The sequence below is a fragment of the Eretmochelys imbricata genome, chromosome 14 (assembly GCF_965152235.1).
Source record: "Eretmochelys imbricata isolate rEreImb1 chromosome 14, rEreImb1.hap1, whole genome shotgun sequence".
NCBI lineage: Eukaryota > Metazoa > Chordata > Testudines > Cheloniidae > Eretmochelys > Eretmochelys imbricata.
Window position 1 is genome coordinate 35,466,617 of NC_135585.1, and position 17,675 is coordinate 35,484,291.

Sequence of the window (17,675 nt, forward strand, 5' to 3'; positions counted from 1 at the left end):
CCCGGGCTGAGCCGCTGCCGCTGCCCAGCGGGGTCTGTGCGGGGAGAGCCCTTCCCCAGCGCCCCTCGGGGCCTAGCGGGGGGACTTTCTCCGGGGGCTGGAAGCAGCCCCTGAGCCGGAGCCTGCAGGTGAGGGGAGAGACCCGGGGAAAGGGCTGGGGCCGGGCAGGAAAGTGACTCTGCACCAACGGCCCCTCCTCGCCCCAGCTCTGCTCCCGGGGGGACGGGGGTCTGCGAGTCCCAGAGCTGCTGCTCCCCACCCCGGCTCTGCCCCCCTGAGCGCCTGCAGGAGCCGAGCCAGCGCCGGGAGAGCGACCGGCCTGGGCCGGGCCAGGGACCGAGTCTCCCAGCCCAAGAGGAGGGGAGGGAGATGGGGGGAGAGTCCGGCAAGGGCAGCAGGAACAATAGGGGGGAGGGAGGTTCCCAGCTCCCAGCCTTGCCCAGTTCCATTCACTGCAGACGCAGCACCCCGGGCAGACTGACTTTCCTGAGACAAGGTGAGAAGCAGGAAGAGGAAAAACAAGTTCTTGCCTTTGCCTAGTCCCTGCACTGCTGGGAAATGTGCTGCCCTGGGGACAGTGTCAGGGGGATCCCCAAAGTAGCTCTTTCGATTCTGAAATTGTGGGGGCCAAGAGCAATCAAGAGATCTTCTCAGTAACTTCCTGTGCCCAGATACACAAAGGGGCTGGGGTGTTGCAACGCTGAGCATCATAAAGGCCTCCTGGCATGTAGCCAGTCACTGGAGTAACAATGGAATGCACACAACTGAGTGAGGTGCCCACGCTCCCTGTACAGTGACTGGGCAGAGATAGGGGCCTAGGAGTGGGATCCACAAAGGCCCCTATGCTAGGTGAGCAGCTGCTTGAGCTAGCCCATGGAGATGCTGATGACAGGGATGTATCCAAAGCCCAGCTCTCTCTCAGAGATAGGGTTCAGACTGCAGGGCGGCACCTATCCCTGTTCGGGAACTACAGCTGGGATATCCTCTTCAGGAGGCTGGTAGGTCAGGTGCCTATTGTGGTTCTTGTGAGGTACTTAGGCAGCTGTTGAAATCCACACACAATAGACTCAAGCAACTCCCCAGCCCTGCAGAGTGTGGAGCTGCAGGGAAAGAGCCTGGTGGGAATCAGGGTGTGAAATGCATTGAAGCACCTTTGGAAATGGCCCCAATTTCCCTTCTCGCCCTGACAGGCTGCGGAATAGGTCCCAGTCCAGGTTATCCCACATTCCTGAGTAACAGGGAAGGGACATGGCTGCAGTGGAGCTGGTGACCTTTGAGGAGGTGGCTGTGTATTTCACCAAGGGGGAATGGGCTCTGCTGGACCCGGGTCAGAGAGCCCTCTACAGGGACGTCATACGGGAGAATTATGAGACCGTGACCTCGCTGGGTAAGGATTCGTGCCTCCTCGGGCATTCAAAATTGGTGTGTATGTGTGTCTCAGAAGCATTGGTGTCAGATTCTGTGCAGGGTTCTTCATGGGTCCCTCAGATCTCAGGGGGATCTGCCCCGATAGTCCCAAGCTCCTGTCTGTGAAAGACTGTGACCTCCACACACACCCTGTTAGGAGAGGAAATTCGGGGACATAACAATCATGCTACTCTTCCCACAACTGAGGTTTTCAAGAGGGAGAGGTTCCCTGTATCCCTCCCCCCCTTCTTAGGGGATGTTCTGTCCTTTGGTGCCTCTGACCCCTCTGCCGTCTGACAGATGAACACGAGTCTCATGCCTCAGCCCTGCCTAACTCCCCAGCAGCCAGATTTTCAAATGTGCTTTCTCTCTGTCTTGCCTGTGGTCTGCCCCAGCCAGCTGTGTTAGCGGGAGGCCCCGGATGTTCTCGATTCTCTTCCACCAGCCAGGAGGGGCATGGACCAGAGTCACGGGGCTGGGTCCAGTTGCTGCTAATGCCTACAGGGCCACCTCCTATGCCAGCATGCTGAATTCGTGGAAGGAGGGTGCTGTTCATGGTGTTTTTTCCTGGACATGCCTGAGCCTTCTGAAATGATGGTTCCTTGCAGGGAGAAGGGCTGGGTTCTGGGGCAGAATGAGGGTGGAGGATGTGATTCATGGTCTGAAGGTATTCTGTGGGGTAGCTCTCTACATTAGAAGAGAGGGGAAAGTTGGGTTTTGGTTCAGGATGCTGTGTGGGCAGAGCGGGTCTCCTAGATGGTGGGGGAACGTCTTCAGCCCCTCTTTGGGCCCTTGCAATCCTGCTCTTCTCTGAGGCTTCTCAAAGAGTCTGCTCCTGGATTAGGCGACTTTGCCAGTGGCTGGTGGGGGAACCCAGGCTGCCCACTACTCCAGGTGGCAACCTAGGGATCCTATAAACAGCAGCTACATACTACTGGGGGGAGGGATAGCTCAGTGGTTTGGGCATTGGACTGCTAAGCCCAGGGTTGTGAGTTCAATCCTTGAGGGGGCTGTTTAGGGATCTGGGGCAAAAATTGGGGATTGGTCCTGCTTTGAGCAGGGGGTTGGACTAGATGACCTCCTGAGGTCCCTTCCAACCCTGATATTCTATGATTCTATGCTCCCTGTTTTCCCTGGGCCTTTGCCCACCTGGGCCCTTTACCTCCCTAATTACAGTCTCAGTCTCTCTCTCTAGTTCCAGTAAATGCAACCTGTCAAGGTCCTCTGGCCAGAGCAGAGCCCCTGTCTTCACCCATCTGGTCCCAGGCAGGTACTGCCCCACTCAGCCCCTGCAGCTCCTTTTATCTGAGCCTGGTGGGCTCTGACTGGCTGCTTCTCTGTGGCCTCTATAGGCAGGCCTGGAGGACCCACCTTTGCTGGTCCTTTCCTGGGGTGGGGTGTGGTAGGACTATGGGGCCTCTAGCAGGGGGCCTGGAAGGGTCTGGTGCACCCATCACAGAGACAATCTTCACTCCAAAGAGCTCACAGTCTTAAATAATGACTTCCTGTTCTGCTTTTGTTGGGGAGGGACATGGGTGTGTGGGGAGGCGGGAGTTGGTGGTGATTTTCTAGACAGTTAATGCATGGCTGTGATGCTTCCAAGTCAAAGCAAGTAGAAATATTGGAAACAAATGGTTCCATAGAAAATCAAATCAAAACGTGCCTTCTAGAGCCGGGACTTAATTAATTAACACGATTCTCTCCTGTCCAGTAAAGTACAGCTCACCCAAAGTCCTTGCAGCACTTTACAGCCAGGCAGGCTGTGATCCTTTTCTCATAAGACAAGCGTGTGACAGTTTGCCTCCTAGCTGAAGGATTCAGAGCATCTCTGTGCACTCCAAGATAAGCCATATCAGTCTGTTGTCTTTAGTCATAAACAGGACACTCCCTGCTGTTTTTTCTACCTGTGGATTTCCCCTCTCGTAGACTTCACAATCGCTCCATTTCACACCTGGCTCAGTACGCGAACAGCCATACGGTGTGAGGCATATGATACATAAATGGCCAGACAGGGAGATGGGTGACAGTTAGCTTCTGTCTGAAAGGAACATTTCTGAGGTATGTCTCCTCCCTGGTGACCTGCCTTAAATCTAAGACTCTACAAACATAACTTTTCAATAAAGATATGTAATTTCTCTGATATTATCCATAGACACGTTTCACGCTGATGATGACCAGTAGCCTACTGGCCTTTGGTAGAGCCCTCATACACCTACCTGCCAGTGAACTGTTATGCAGATCTCTGCCCCTGGGGATCCTTGTACAATCCTATGCATCCCGTGTGTCCTCACGAGTTGGTATTGAGAGGTCCCTTAGTCTCACCCTCCGTGTTCCTGGGGCCCTGCAACAGCTAGCACAGGGATGGAGAAAGCTGGTGATGGATTACACGGGAGCAGGGAGAGATGCTTCGGAAGCAGGAATTCATGTAAACCTTACGCCACTATGGCTGGTTTAGGAAACAGATTTTTAATTACCACAGCACCTGCCCTCTCCAATGGGCATCAGGGCCGATTGTGCCATAATGGTACTTATATGGGTCCCCGTTACCACCGTGTCTGAGCATCTCGCAGTATTTAACATATCCCTTTGCCCCTGTGGAAGAGGGAGCTGCTATTACATGTGTTATATGCATAGGGGACTGAGGCACAGATAGTCTAGTCTAGACGCTCACATGGTCACCCAGGAAGTCTGGCAGAGCAAGAAACTGAACCAGATCTCCTGAGTTTGAGGCCAAATCCCTAACGACCCCCTTCCTGTCACTCTGGGAACTGACATTCACACAGGAAGAGACAGCCCCTGCTCCCAAGTGACTTCCATCTAAAAAGAGAAGACAGATGGAGAGTCGTGGCTTTCTCCATTTCACAGGGGGAGAGTGGGGACCAGAGGGATTAAGACTGGAAATTTGTAAGGGGTCTAGACACTGCAGTCAGTGCAGTTGGATGTTTAACTCTCTTGGGTCCCTTTGAAAGCCACAGCCTTTATGAATTAGATGCTCTCATGTCTTGTAGAGTGATGCTCACTCAAAATCCTTTCAGCATCCCACAGCCCGGCTGGCTGTGACCTGTGTTCTCTGTAAGCTGTGCACTTGCGCAGCCGCCCAGGAGAGATTCAAACGTTGCCCAGCTGATTTGCAGAGCATGCACAGCCAGCAGCATATGTTCAGGTGCCCCTCCTCCATGTTGCTCTGTCCTGCAACTGCTCTTGGGATCCTCCTGTTGGCTGTGTGGGGGGTAGGAAGGAAGGAGGGTGCTGGTTTTTGGGTGTTCTCCTGCCCCTGTACCCCATCTCTGCAGAGCAGGGAAGAAGGGACACAGCCTGGCTCAGCCTGCACTGTTTCTGAGATTTCCCCAACAACTAGCTCAGACAGTTTCTGTGTCTGTCTCGCACACTCACAGTCTCTCTCTCTCTTTCACACTCGCCTCCCGACACATATTGTATTATTGTTGTTACTTCTTGATACTTCCTGCAATGCACATATATTCTCTGTAATTTTATTCTTTCAAAGTGTGTTATTTTAGGGTTTTGACTGGTCTATGCATTTCATAATTTTTATCTCTCTCTTACACTTAAATTTAATTATTCGAGTAGTGAGTTCTAAAATGCCTAACCTGCCCTGGCTGGAGTAATTATCCCTATGGTAACTTTTAAAAATATATATATTCTATCTAGGATTTTTGTTTCTATTGGTGACGCACATCCGCACATATCTTGGTGCACATGACAAAATTTATTCTGCACATGGATGGAAAAAATTAGAGGGAACGTTGGCTGTGACCCTCTTTCCTTAGGACAAACACGCGGTTAGCTTGGCTCCTTGGTGAAGGATCCTGTGTGTTTCCTTGTGCCCCCAGATATATGCTAACCATTCTGTGTCTTTGCCCATAAACAGGCCACCCCTCTGCTCTCTCCTAGATTGTGCAGCCTTTCGACTGGCACCTGGCTCAGTCTGCAGATAGGCCTCCATTGCAAGGCAGACAATGCATGTATAACCACAGAGGGAGATAAGTGTCTGTAACCTCCTGCCTGAAAGGAGCCTGTCCAAGACATGTCACCTCCTGATGACCTGCCCTAACTCCAAGACCGTAAATTACACATAGTTGTCGGTATAGACACACAACTTCTTAAATACTATCCGCACATACATCTCACAAGGGTTACAGTGACTAGTGGGTAACTGGTTTTCAGTGGAGACCTCACCTGCTGCCCTCTGATGAGCAATTATGCAGATTTCTGACCCAGAATAACCCTGTAAAACCCTAGGTATACTCTGTGCCCTCTGCCAGTTGACACCAAGCGGTCACTGGGTCACATCAGCAAGTCAAGGTGTAAATCTACAGCACCTTACCGTGCTCTAAATAGGTGTGCAGACCCTGCTTCTGCACACTAAGTGACTGAGAGCAGTGCCTCAAAGCACACTACAGAACTTTCAGTGCATGATAGCAGGGTCCACACGGACAGTTAGTGCACAACAGCTGATGTGCTACAGTCACACTCTGGCTTGCTGGCCAGGTAGACAAGCCGCCTGTAAAATCTTCCTGGTCTAGCTTGTGTTCTGGAGGAATATGGGCATATGTGTTGCAGGGGAAGGAGAAGGGGATAATTGGCAGCGACAGAGCCTTAGTAGTAGCCCTGATACCTAGAGAGGGTAGCAAATTTTCTTAGCTCCCCAAGGGAATAAGTAAGGCCCTTTCCCTAGGCAGAGTGGATGAACCTTTGCTCCAGACAGTGTCTCATGGTGTCCTTTACGATTTATAGCCCAGTCCCTTTAGGGTGGGCGTGGGGAGAGGAAGTTGCCCCTGTGGGTGGGCTACTCATATCCTGGATCTGGAAGTATAACAGCACTGACCTTAATGAACAAGATCAACACTTGTTTCCTTGCTCACCAAACAGGATGTCCAATTTCCAAACCTGATGTGATTTCCCGCCTGGAACTAGGGGAGGAGCCATGGGTCCCTGATCTCCAGGGTTACGAGGAAAGGGAGATCCCGAAAAATGCCCATATGGGTAAGGAATTGACTGAACTGACTTAGAAACCAATTTCTGTATTCTTGTGACAGATATCACTCGTGGGTTTTCACCAATTGTATCTGGCCTTTTAATCCCTCTCAACATCCATATTGTAATGGAATGAAGGCAGAATTGATCTCCTCTCTCTGCCTCTAGTCAGGAAAGGTTTGGGGAGGAGAGTCAGATACTGATATTTCCATCTCCCCACCACTTATTCTGGTTTGCTCCCCCCTTTCTCATTCCCTTCTCTGAGGTTCCCTTTCCCCCGGCACAGGGACTGACTCCTGTCTGGATTCTCTCTCTGTCCCAGCAGGTGAGGAGATGGTGAACGAGAATAAGGAGGAGAACCCTCAGCAGGAAGGTTCTGAACAACTGGAGCCACATGGGATGGCATTGGGAAGAGCAGAAGGAGATGTTTCCCAGAGACCTGAGTGGGGAGAAGCCCGTAAGAGTCAGCGCTGGTCAGAGAGACAGCAGGGAAACCACCAAAAGGAAAGACAGGATAAATCCATGCAGAATATCAGAGGAGTTGGAAAAATCAAAGACTCTGTTCAGCAGAGAGTCCCCCCAGGAGAGAGACCTCACATGTGCGGCAACTGTGGGAAAAGTTTTCCTTGGAAATCATTCCTTATTATTCACCAGAGAATCCACACAGGAGAAAAACCTTATAAGTGTCCTGACTGCGAGAAAAACTTCAGCCAGCGCTCAAACCTCACCAAACATCAGAGAGTCCACACAGGAGGGAAGCCTTACAAATGTCTCAAGTGTGGGAAAAGCTTCAGTTGTAGCTCAACCCTCACTGCACACCAGGTAATCCACATGGGAGAGAGACCCTATAAATGCCATGAGTGTGGAAAAAGCTTCAGTGATAGATCCACCTTCAGTACCCACCAGAGAATCCACACGGGAGAGAGACCCTATAAATGCCTGACCTGTGGGAAAAGTTTCAGGGATCGGTCAACCTTTAATAAACACCAGAGAATCCACACGGGAGAGAAACCACATAAATGCCCCAAGTGCGGGAAAAGTTTCTGTCAGCTCACGCAACTCGTTAGGCACCAGAGACTCGACACAGGAGAAAAACCCTACAAATGCCTGACCTGTGGGAAAAGCTTCCGGGATAGAGCCACCTGTAACGAACACCAGAGAATCCACACGGGAGAAAAACCCTATGAATGCCCCGAGTGCGGGAAAAACTTCCGGTACAGCTCAGCCTTTATTAGGCATCAGAGAATCCACAGAAGACGCAAACCCTAGTGTGTCCTGACTAGGGATAAGTGAAGTGAGTAACACCTTTGCTGATTCCCATGAACGTCAGCAACTCAGGCCAGGCCGGAGGGCCCATATACCGGGGACGTGGAATAGTTAAAGCAAGGAATGTAATCACCTTTCTGGGACAGAGGCATGCAGAGGAAAAGGCTGAGATAAGATTTCCACATTGTGATGGGAATTTGATTATTACTTCCTGAGAAGCTCTGAACATCCACTGATCAGCTCCTACCCACGATCAGCCAATTCATTTAACAGTCTAGGAGTGCTCTTGGATTCATCACTGATGCTGAGCTCTCACGTAGCATCATCCATGAGTAATGCTTTCTGTAGTTCCTGGTTGGCAAGCAGACTCCAGCCCCTCCTAGTGGGCAAAGACCCAGCCTCAGTTATTTACACCTTCACCACTTCTTGCATGGAGTACCGCAATGCTACAGAACTGCACTTAGAAAACTCCAACTAGTACAGAAGCACTGCAGTGCATCTCCTCAGCTACACAAGCTACAGGGAGCCCATCACACCTGTCCTGGCTCCCAATAGTGGCTTCGCATGGAATATTGAATCAAGTTCAAGGTCTTGGTCCTTATCCATGGAGCTCATTGTAGAGATCTAAAAGACTGCCTTAAGCTCTGGGATCGAGACTGGGGTCGAAAACTTCACCCCTCTGGACAACGGAACTCTCAACAATAAGGGTAAAGCTTGTGTGTTCATGACACAGGTCTCTCTTATTGGCTGGTCTGAGACTGTGGAATGAACTCTCCAAGCAGCTAAGGACCGTCTCAAACCTTACTGCCTTCCATGCCAAATGCCAGGCACATTTCATTGACCTGCATTCTCTAACTTAAATGCACAATGCCATGTATATAGACAAAAAAAAACAACCCTCCACTGAGCACATACCTCATCCTGGAGAGAGGATAAGAGAACAAACAGCACATGAAAGATGTTAAGTTATGTGATCAATATGCTACTTGGAAAGTGCTCAGATATTACAGTGATTAATGCAGTTTTATAGCAGACCACCAGGTCTGCATTATAATTAAGGTTAAAGCAGCTTTCTATGTATAGTTTGACTCTTGTAAGTGGTCTAAAATCTGCACCGTTACTTGGATTGCCATGAAATGTGGTGTGCCTTCTCAGGACATGGGGTGGGGTTACTGATCCAAATTTGGGGTCATTGAACAATCGGTTCCTGAGTTACACTCCCCAAAAGCAGTTTTTCTTAAGGTTCATGGATTCTACCAATTTTCTTTGCACAGAGCTAGGGATGAAACCGAGGAACTGTTTCTGGCACAAGAGTCTCAGTCACTCTAGGGCTACTCCCAGAGAATGCATGGACTGGACCACCCCTCTGGGGGAATAAAACTGAAAACAGTATTAGTGAGTTTAGCTCTCAAGTTAGGTGTGCGCGTAGCGCTCCCACACCAAATGGATCTCACTGTGCATGTGCTGTCTGAGAGGCCACGGGGGTTGGTAGCCAGCTGTAACGTTCAGCAGCTGTGTGGCTCTAGGCAAAATGTTCTGGTGATTGCTCCAGTGTAAATTCAAACCCAGCTGTTGGTAGAAATCTGTAGGGAAACATCAGAGGCATCTTGTGACAATCAGCCTCTATCAAAGAGGGTCTTTTATTTTATTTTGGGGAATTGTAATCTGAGTGCAGCAGGAGATTCAGAAGGCACTTACACTATTTTTGAAAAGAAAATAAATTACACATGTCATTGCTGGGAGGGGAAGGAAGTATTAGGGGGTGGAAGAGTGAGGGGAATAGGGAGAAAGGGGTTAGGGGCTGCAGTAAGGGGAGGAGGGATAATTAGAAGATGGTAGGGGAGAGTGTTCTGGGGGCTCAGGTCAGGGTGAGGGGATGGGGATTAGGGCGACTGGAAGGGGAGAGGTTGAACCCTGGGAAGGGTGAGGTGGAGGAGGGTGGCAGGGCAGGAGGCAGGGAATAGGGGTGGGGGCACCTGTCAGTCCCACATTCTCCCTCCCATGTTTGTACCAGGTTCAGGGGCTCCTTACACCTCTGGGGTGTCTGAGCCCCTTTTCCTGACCATGTGTGTATGCCAAGATCTGGGGGAGCCCCTTTTTTCTACCCGTACATGAGCCAGGATCTGGGGGGAGATTGTCCGTCTAGGGATGTCGGAGCCAATCTCCCAGCTACCCATGTAAGCTGGCATCTGGGAAAGCCCTTTTAGGTCAGGAGCTGAGACGGGCATGCTGGGGGACATGTAACAAGAACACACACTGAGACTGGGTGAAGAGTTGAACTTGTGAACAGGCCTGTTCAATGCATATCACAGGCTCTCCAGCACTGGGTATGGGGGGAAAGGGGTGGGAAGGGGAGGGTGGGATGGAAATGATGGTTCAAGAGGGAGGGCTGTATGTAGCAGGGGATTGTGGGGGTGGGAGAAGAGACAGGCAAACCAGTCTTCTCTCACATGCTTAACATTACTGTTATTACCATGTAATAAAACTGTCAAGTTCTTGGGACACAGACCATGTCTGAGATTTCTCTCATCAGCCCTGCTAGCAACTGCACATTGCAGACATTTCAAAGCACAGCTGTTAGTCCCATTCCATGATATCAAAGTATAGGGAAGATTGGGGCACTTAGGATTCACATAGCAACTGTGTGGCCTAGTGGAAAGACATCTGTACTGGGACTCAAAAACCCTGGGCTCTATTCCCAGGTCTGCCACAGGCCTGTGGCATGACTTTGGCCATGTCACCTCACCACTCTGTGCCTCAGTTTCCCCATGTGTACAATGGGGATAATGATGTTTCCGTCCTTGAGATCTACTGATGAACCGCACTGAGGGGTAGCTCTTATTACCTGAACTGCGCACCTACACGATAATTACAACTGTCTAAATGGTGACAGGGTTCAGAGTGGTAGCCATGTTAGTCTATGTCAGCAAAAACAATGAGGAGTCCTTGTGTCACCTTAAGTGCCCAAATAAATTTGTTAGTCTCTAAAGGTGCCACAAGGACTCCTCATTGTTTTTGTCTAAATGGTCTAATTCATACAAACAAGATTTGTCTGTTAAAATACTAGAGAATTCACTGACAAAAACCTCTGTGTTAATGCAGACTTAGAGCTGCCCAGTGGTATCTCATGCCTTTCCATGATATTGAGTTTAGCAAAACTTAAGCTTTTGAAACCAGGAAGTGAAGAGTTAAAATATTTCTAGCTCAGATCTCTGAAAACCAAGAGCTAGAGAATTATGGTTCATACCAGTGCAATCTTAACTCTGAGTGATGCCATAGTACACTCATAACACATTAACCCCACTGCCTTTGCACTGTAGTGAACAGGAGCTACCTACACCTGCCTGGCATGGTCTACACTTAAAACTTAGGTCAACCTAGCTATGTTGCTCTGGGCTGAGAAAAAAAAATTGCACTATGTATAGTTATGTCAATCTAACTTCCACTGTAGACACAGCTACCTTGATAGAAGTATTCAACCTAGCTACTGTCTCTCAGAAAGGCAGATTACCTGCTGACAGGTTTCAGAGTAGCAGCCGTGTTAGTCTGTATTTGCAAAAAGAAAAGGAGTACTTGTGACACCTTAGAGAATAAATTTGTTAGTCTCTAAGGTGCCACAAGTACTCCTTTTCTTATTGAGATTACCTACTGTCATGGATCCACGTAGCAACGGTGTGGCCTAGTGGAAAGACATCTGTACTGGGACTGGTGCTGTCCCCAGGTTTGGAACAGTCTCTTGGAGGAACCCCTTCAGTGTGCCAGATGCCCAAGGGGTCTCCCTCTGCCTCCAGGGTAAACCTTGCAGCTTCTCTGCCTCCATAGACTGAAGCAATGGGGCTCCAACCTTCCTGCTTCACACCATGAACTCTGCTCAGCAAGTCCAACTGAGATAGACTCTTGGTACAGACTTGGGCCATGTCTACACTACAAACTTACGTCAGCACAAGTTATGTTGGCATAAAGTCACCGCAGTTAGTACATCATTTGTGCAGTTTGTCTTGCCTCCTTGTGCCAGCGGTGAAATATTTGGCACAGGGTTGCAGAGTACCTCCATGAAAGTTTCATTGAGATCTCTCAGGAGGATCCACAGAACATCCCTGTGCACATAAACTGCTCCATGTGGACCCTACCCCCAACTCTAGAGAGGAATGAAAAACAGTATTAAACTAAGAGAGGTAGAGTTGCTATCTATCTCTTCTAACACCAGTAAATTAATTATGTCAAAAATGCGTCCTGTTACTTGAGGGGGTGGGAGGCATCCCTGTAATTTAAAATTAAACTACACACTTACCCAAAGTTCTTCCCCAGCATCAGGCTCACCCCATGCTCATCTGGCAGTACTGCCAAACTGCTGTGGAGTAAAAAATGGGTCCTGGCTTGCTGCACGGCTGGATTCCCACTGTCGCTTGTCCCCAATACTCTTCCTCTTTGTCATCCACCTCATCCTCACTGTTCATGGCAGGGGCCTGTGACTCAGGCTCCTTGGAGGTATTCACAGCGCTGTTGGGGATGAGAGCAGGGTCTCCACCAAGTATGGCATGCAGCTCTTTTTAAAAGTGGCAGATCTGTGGCTTGGCACTGGATCGGTATGTCTGCCACAGTTCCTTGGCTTTCATGCTGCACTGCTGCTGGTCTCTGTCCTATCCCTTCTCCTGCATCCCCCAAGCAATCTGCTCATAGATATCCATGTTTCTATAGCTGGATTGGAGTTGTGCCTGCACAGCCTCTTCTCCCCACAGGTCCAGGAGATCCAATCCCTCCTCTCTCCTCCATGCAGGAGTGTGTCTGAAGTGTGTAGCTGGCTTAGAATATTAGGGTTGGAAGCACCTCAGGAGGTCATCTAGTCCAATCCCCTGCTCAAAGCAGGGCTAACACCAACTAAATCGTCCCAGCCAAGGCTTTGTCAAGCCAGGCCTTAAAAACCTCTAAGGCTGGAGATTCCACCACCTCCCCAGGTAACCCATTCCGGTGCTTCACCACCTTCCTAGTGAAATTTTCCACTGAATACATCCGATGAAGTGAGCTGTAGCTCACGAAAGCTTATGCTCAAATAAATTTGTTAGTCTCTAAGGTGCCACAAGTACTCCTTTTCTTTTTGCGAATACACACTAACATGGCTGCTACTCTGAAACTAGTGAAATAGTTTTTCCTAATATCCAACCTAGACCTCCCACACTGCAACTTGAGACCTTTGCTTCTTGTTCTGTCATCTGCCACTACTGAGAACAGCCTAGCTCCATCCTCTATGGAACCCCCCTTCAGGCATAGTCAACTGGGCAGTTGCACTCAACCATGGAGAGTTGCTTCATATACTTGCCAAGGCAGTCAGGAAAAGGAATTTCAAAAATTTGCAGAGCTTTAAATGGGAGGTGTGGCTTCTGGTCCAGCAGAGTTGATAATGGGGACTAGAGTGGTCCATGTGGGGCATTGTGGGACAGCTGCTGGAGGATAGTAATGGTCAATGTAAATAACGCAGTGTCTACACGCACAGTATTTCAATCTAACTACATCAACCTTTGCTCTATGCCACTCAGGGAGATGGTGTTATTAAGTCAGCATAATGGGGCATTATATTGGCAGGAGCCAAATTTAAATGTAGACACATGCACAACTAGTTTGGGATAAGCTGCCTTGTGTCAACCTAACTTTGTTGTGTAGACCAGGCCTTAGTCTAATGTATTCTTAAAAACCTCCAGTGATGGGAATGTCACAACATCCCTTGGTAATCTGTTCCTGTGAAGAACTACCCTTCTAGTTCAAATTTTTTCTCCTAATATCTAACCTACATCTCCCTTGCTGTAGAGTAAGCCTATTACTTCTTGTCCTACCTTCAGTGGACATGGAGAACAATTGATCGCAGTCCTCTTTTATAACAGCTGTGACAAAGCTCTGTCCTTGCCTCTGTGGGTCCCATGTTTCCTGGCAGATTTCACTAGCCGCTGAGGCTCACTGTGACCCTCCACATAACCCTTCTCTCTCTAGAGACAAGGGTCACAGTCTACTGAGCCATTTTCATCATAAGTCAGCGAGGGAGGTGAGGAGAAGTTATCCTTCCTTGCACAGTCTCTGTTGTCTCCCAGTCTTAGTGATTAATCAGGGGGCAAGGGGGGGGGGAGAGCCCAGGCCCACCCTCCACTCCAGGCTCCAGCCCAGGGACCCTAATAGGATCAGCTATGGTAGCTGACCTTTTAGAAACATGACATGTACAGTTCCCTGGGCTACTTCCCCCACAGCAGCCCTCACTTCCTCAAGCTCCACTTCACCCTTACCTCAGGGCCTCCTTCCTTGTGCCTGATATGGTGTGTACTACTCAGCCTCTCCACCAGCACAACCTCCTCCCACAGCTCCTGACATGCACACCCACCTGACTGACTGGGAGGCTTTTAACTAGTTTCAGCCAGCCCCTGATTGGCTTCAGGTGTCCCAATCAACCTAGCCTTCTCCCTGCCTTCTGGAAAGTTCTTAATTGGCCCCAGGTGTCTTAATTGACCCGGAGCAGCTGCCATTTCACTTGTCCTGGTACCAGGGATTTGTTTAGCCTGGAGCTAATATATCTATCTCCCACTACTTTTCCATAGGGTCCGTGATGGCGGACGTGATCCACCCAGACCAGACCTATACTGTCCCGGGTCGCAGCATTTTTGACAACCTATTTCTAGTCCGAGACCTTTTGGAACTCGGGCATAGAGACAGTCTGTCGTTCGCCCTCCTGTCTCTCGATCAGGAGAAGGCGTTTGATAGAGTAGACCATGAGTACCTCCTGAGCACTCTGCAGGCGTTTGGATTCGGACCTCAGTTTGTGAGTTTTCTCCGGGTGCTGTACACCTCCGCGGACTGTTTGGTTAGGCTCAACTGGACCCTGACCGAGCCGGTCAGCTTCGGGTGAGGAGTGCAGCAGGGGTGCCCCCTCTCGGGCCAGCTGTACGCTCTGGCGATCGAGCCTTTCCTCTGTCTCCTCCGCAGGAGGTTGACAGGGTTGGTGCTGCGGGAGCCGGAGCTGCGGCTGGTCCTGTCGGCGTACGCCGATGACGTGCTCCTCGTGGTCCAGGACCCAGGCAACTTTGCGTGGGTGGAGGCTTGCCAGGCCATCTACTCGGCAGCCTCCTCCGCCCGAGTCAACTGGGTCAAGAGCTCTGGCTTGGCGGTGGGGGACTGGCGGCAGGTGAGCTCCCTGCCACTCGCGCTTCAGACGGAGTGCGGGTCCACTGCTCTACCTAGGCGTTTACCTTTCTGCCATGCACCCTTCCCCGCCAGAGAACTGGCAAAATTTAGAGGGCAGGGTGATAGAGTGGCTCCGGAAATGGACGAGGCTACTCCGATGTCTCTCCCTCCGAGGGAGAGCACTGGTGCTTAACCAACTAGTCCTGTCCACGCTCTGGTACCGGCTCAACACCCTGGTTCCGGCCCCGGGTTTCCTGACCAACCTCCGGACAACGATTCTAGAGTTCTTTTGGTCAGGAATGCACTGGGCCCCTGTTGGGGTTCTTCATCTACCCCTGAAGGAAGGAGGGCAGGGCCTGAAGTGTCTGCACACTCAGGTCCATTTCTTCTGCCTCCAAGCCCTGCAGAGGCTCCTTTATAGTGCAGGTAGTTCAACGTGGAGCATATTGGCGCACGCCTTCCTGCGCCGCATCCAAGGGCTCCAATACGATCGGCAGCTCTTTTATCTCTGTCCGAGAGGTTTTCCGCGAGACCTCTCCGGGCTGCCGGTCTTCTACCAGGACCTCCTCCGGACCTGGAAACTGTTCTCAATAATCAGGTCCGTGGCAGCCACCGTGGGAGCAGATCTCCTCACGGAGCCCCTGCTACACAACCCCCAGCTCCGTATGCAGGTGGCGGAGTCCCGCTCGGTGCGCCAGAGTTTGGTCCGGGCGGAAGTCACGAGAGTCGGAGACCTCCTAGACTACGACCGGGGAGACTGGCTGGATCCCCTGACGCTCGCCCGGCGCATGGGGCTCTCCAGACCTCATACCCCCCGCCGCGTACTTCAGGAGGTGAAGGCCGCCTTAACGCCCGCTGCTCGGGCTTATCTTAATCGAGCCCTGCGCGAGGGCGCACCCCGCCCACCCTCTACCCCAGGCCCGCCGGACCTTTTAATTGGGTCCCTACCCCATAGATCCCACAAACCCCTCACCCTTTCACTGCAAGCCGGCTGCATGAATTGCAGCCGGTCAGCTTCCAAATCGCGCCACGGAAATATTTATAGACACTCACGCTTCACACCCTTCACGCCCACACCCTGGTGTCCCGCCCCGATACAAAGTGGCGGGACCTCCTGCCACCTTTGGAGGGTGAGCAACCTCGGTGGGCCAGCCTGTATTCCACCTTGGTCCCGAGGCCCGTCGGGGACATTATTTGGCGGCTCCTTCACGGAGCTGTGAGCACGGGCGTGTTTTTGACACGGTTCACCCCCATCCCGGATACTTGCCCTTTTTGCAATGTGAGGGAAACCCTGGCGCATGTATATTTAGAGTGTGCCAGATTGCAGCCCCTTTTCCGGCTCCTCACGAATATTTTATTATGCTTTTGGCTACACTTCTCCCCTCAACTTTTTATCTACACACTCCCCATCTGTGGCCCCACAAAATCGCAAGATCTCCTGATTAACCTTCTCCTGGCCCTAGCTAAAACAGCCATTTATAAAACCAGAGAGGGGAGGTTGGCTAATGAAGCGTCCTGCGATTGTAGGGCCGTTTTCTGATCCTCAGTACATTCACGTATCCGGGCAAAGTTCCTCTGGGCGGCATCCACCGACTCCCTTGACACCTTCGAGGAGCGGTGGGCGCTGTCCGAGGTTCTCTGCTCGGTGACCCCGTCCGGTTCCCTCCGCCTGACCCTTTGATTGAGGGGAAGAGCAAGAGACCCCAACCCCAGCCGTTGCCGCTGTGGATACCATCATCATTGTCACCTAGGAGGGGTCCTATAACACGTGGGTGTACTCCCCCCAACCCCAAACCGCCCACCCTGCAGCCGTGCCCATCTTGTCGGGCACTCTCAGGAGAGGAATAATCGGTGACACTGGGTGTGGCACTAGGTAACTCGAGGGGGTGGAAGACCACGAGTGTCGAGGAAGCCCCCCGCTCTAGGCCACCAGGTAATTCAGGAGGGTGGAAGACCACGAGTGTTGAGGAAGCCCCCCCGCTCTGGGCCCAGGCTAGCCTGAACACTTCTCCCTCCTGAAGGCTGCTGTGTTATACCTTCTGTTTGCTCTTGTTTTGTTGCATAGTTTTGCTTTATCCTCTTTGGTGATTCTTTGTAAGTCTTACACAAATAAAATTCTTTTCTGCTTCAAAAAAAAAACAAAAAAAACCAACTACTTTTCCATAGTCATCTGGCCTTGCCCTGTCACACAGCCCTTAACATATCTGAATACTGTTATCAGGTCCTTCCTCAATTTTCTTTCCTCAAGTCTAAAAATGCCCAGTTTTTTTTAACCTTTCCGCATAGGTCAGGTTTTCTAAACCTTTTATCATTTTTGTTGCTCTCCTCTGGGCTCTCTCTACTTTGTCCACATCTTTCCTTAAGAGTGGTGTCCAGAATTAGACAAAATACCCCAAGAGAGGCCTCACTAGTGTTGAGTAGACACTTACCTCCCATGTCTTACCTTCTGCACTCCTATTAACACACCCAGAGTGATATTAGCCTTTTTTGCAACTGCATCAAGTTGTTCACACATATTCAATTTGTGATCTGTTGTAACCCCCAAACCCTTCTTAGCAGTACTACTGCTTAGCTAATTATTCCACATTTTGTAAATGTGCATTTGATTTTTCCTTCCTAACTGAAATATTTTGCACTTCGCTTTACTGAATTTCATCTTGTTGAATTCAGACCAGATCTCCAGTTTGTCATGGTCATTTTGAATTCTAATCCTGTCCTCCAAAGTGCTTGCAACCCCTCCCAATTTGGTGTCATCTGCAGATTTTATAAGAATACTCTCCACTCCATTATCCAAGTCATTAATGAAAATATTGACTAATACTGGACACAGGACTGACCCCTGTGGG

At 50.4% G+C, this 17,675-nt stretch overlaps 1 protein-coding gene across 4 annotated transcripts; it reads left to right on the plus strand.

The window, feature by feature from the left end:
- On the plus strand, positions 1-9,411 carry LOC144275310 (uncharacterized). 4 transcript variants are annotated; one of them, XM_077834527.1, is made up of 4 exons: positions 1-128; positions 1,191-1,387; positions 6,298-6,411; positions 6,725-9,411. In XM_077834527.1, exons 2-4 carry the CDS (start codon positions 1,249-1,251, stop codon positions 7,669-7,671), a joined length of 1,200 nt encoding a protein of 399 aa, XP_077690653.1. In that variant the 5' UTR covers positions 1-128; positions 1,191-1,248; the 3' UTR covers positions 7,672-9,411. The 4 variants fall into 4 exon arrangements, with proteins under 4 accessions (XP_077690653.1, XP_077690654.1, XP_077690655.1 ...); XM_077834528.1 differs by having other exon boundaries at positions 6,728-9,411; XM_077834529.1 differs by lacking the exon at positions 6,298-6,411.
- The last annotated feature ends 8,264 nt before the right edge of the window (positions 9,412-17,675 follow it).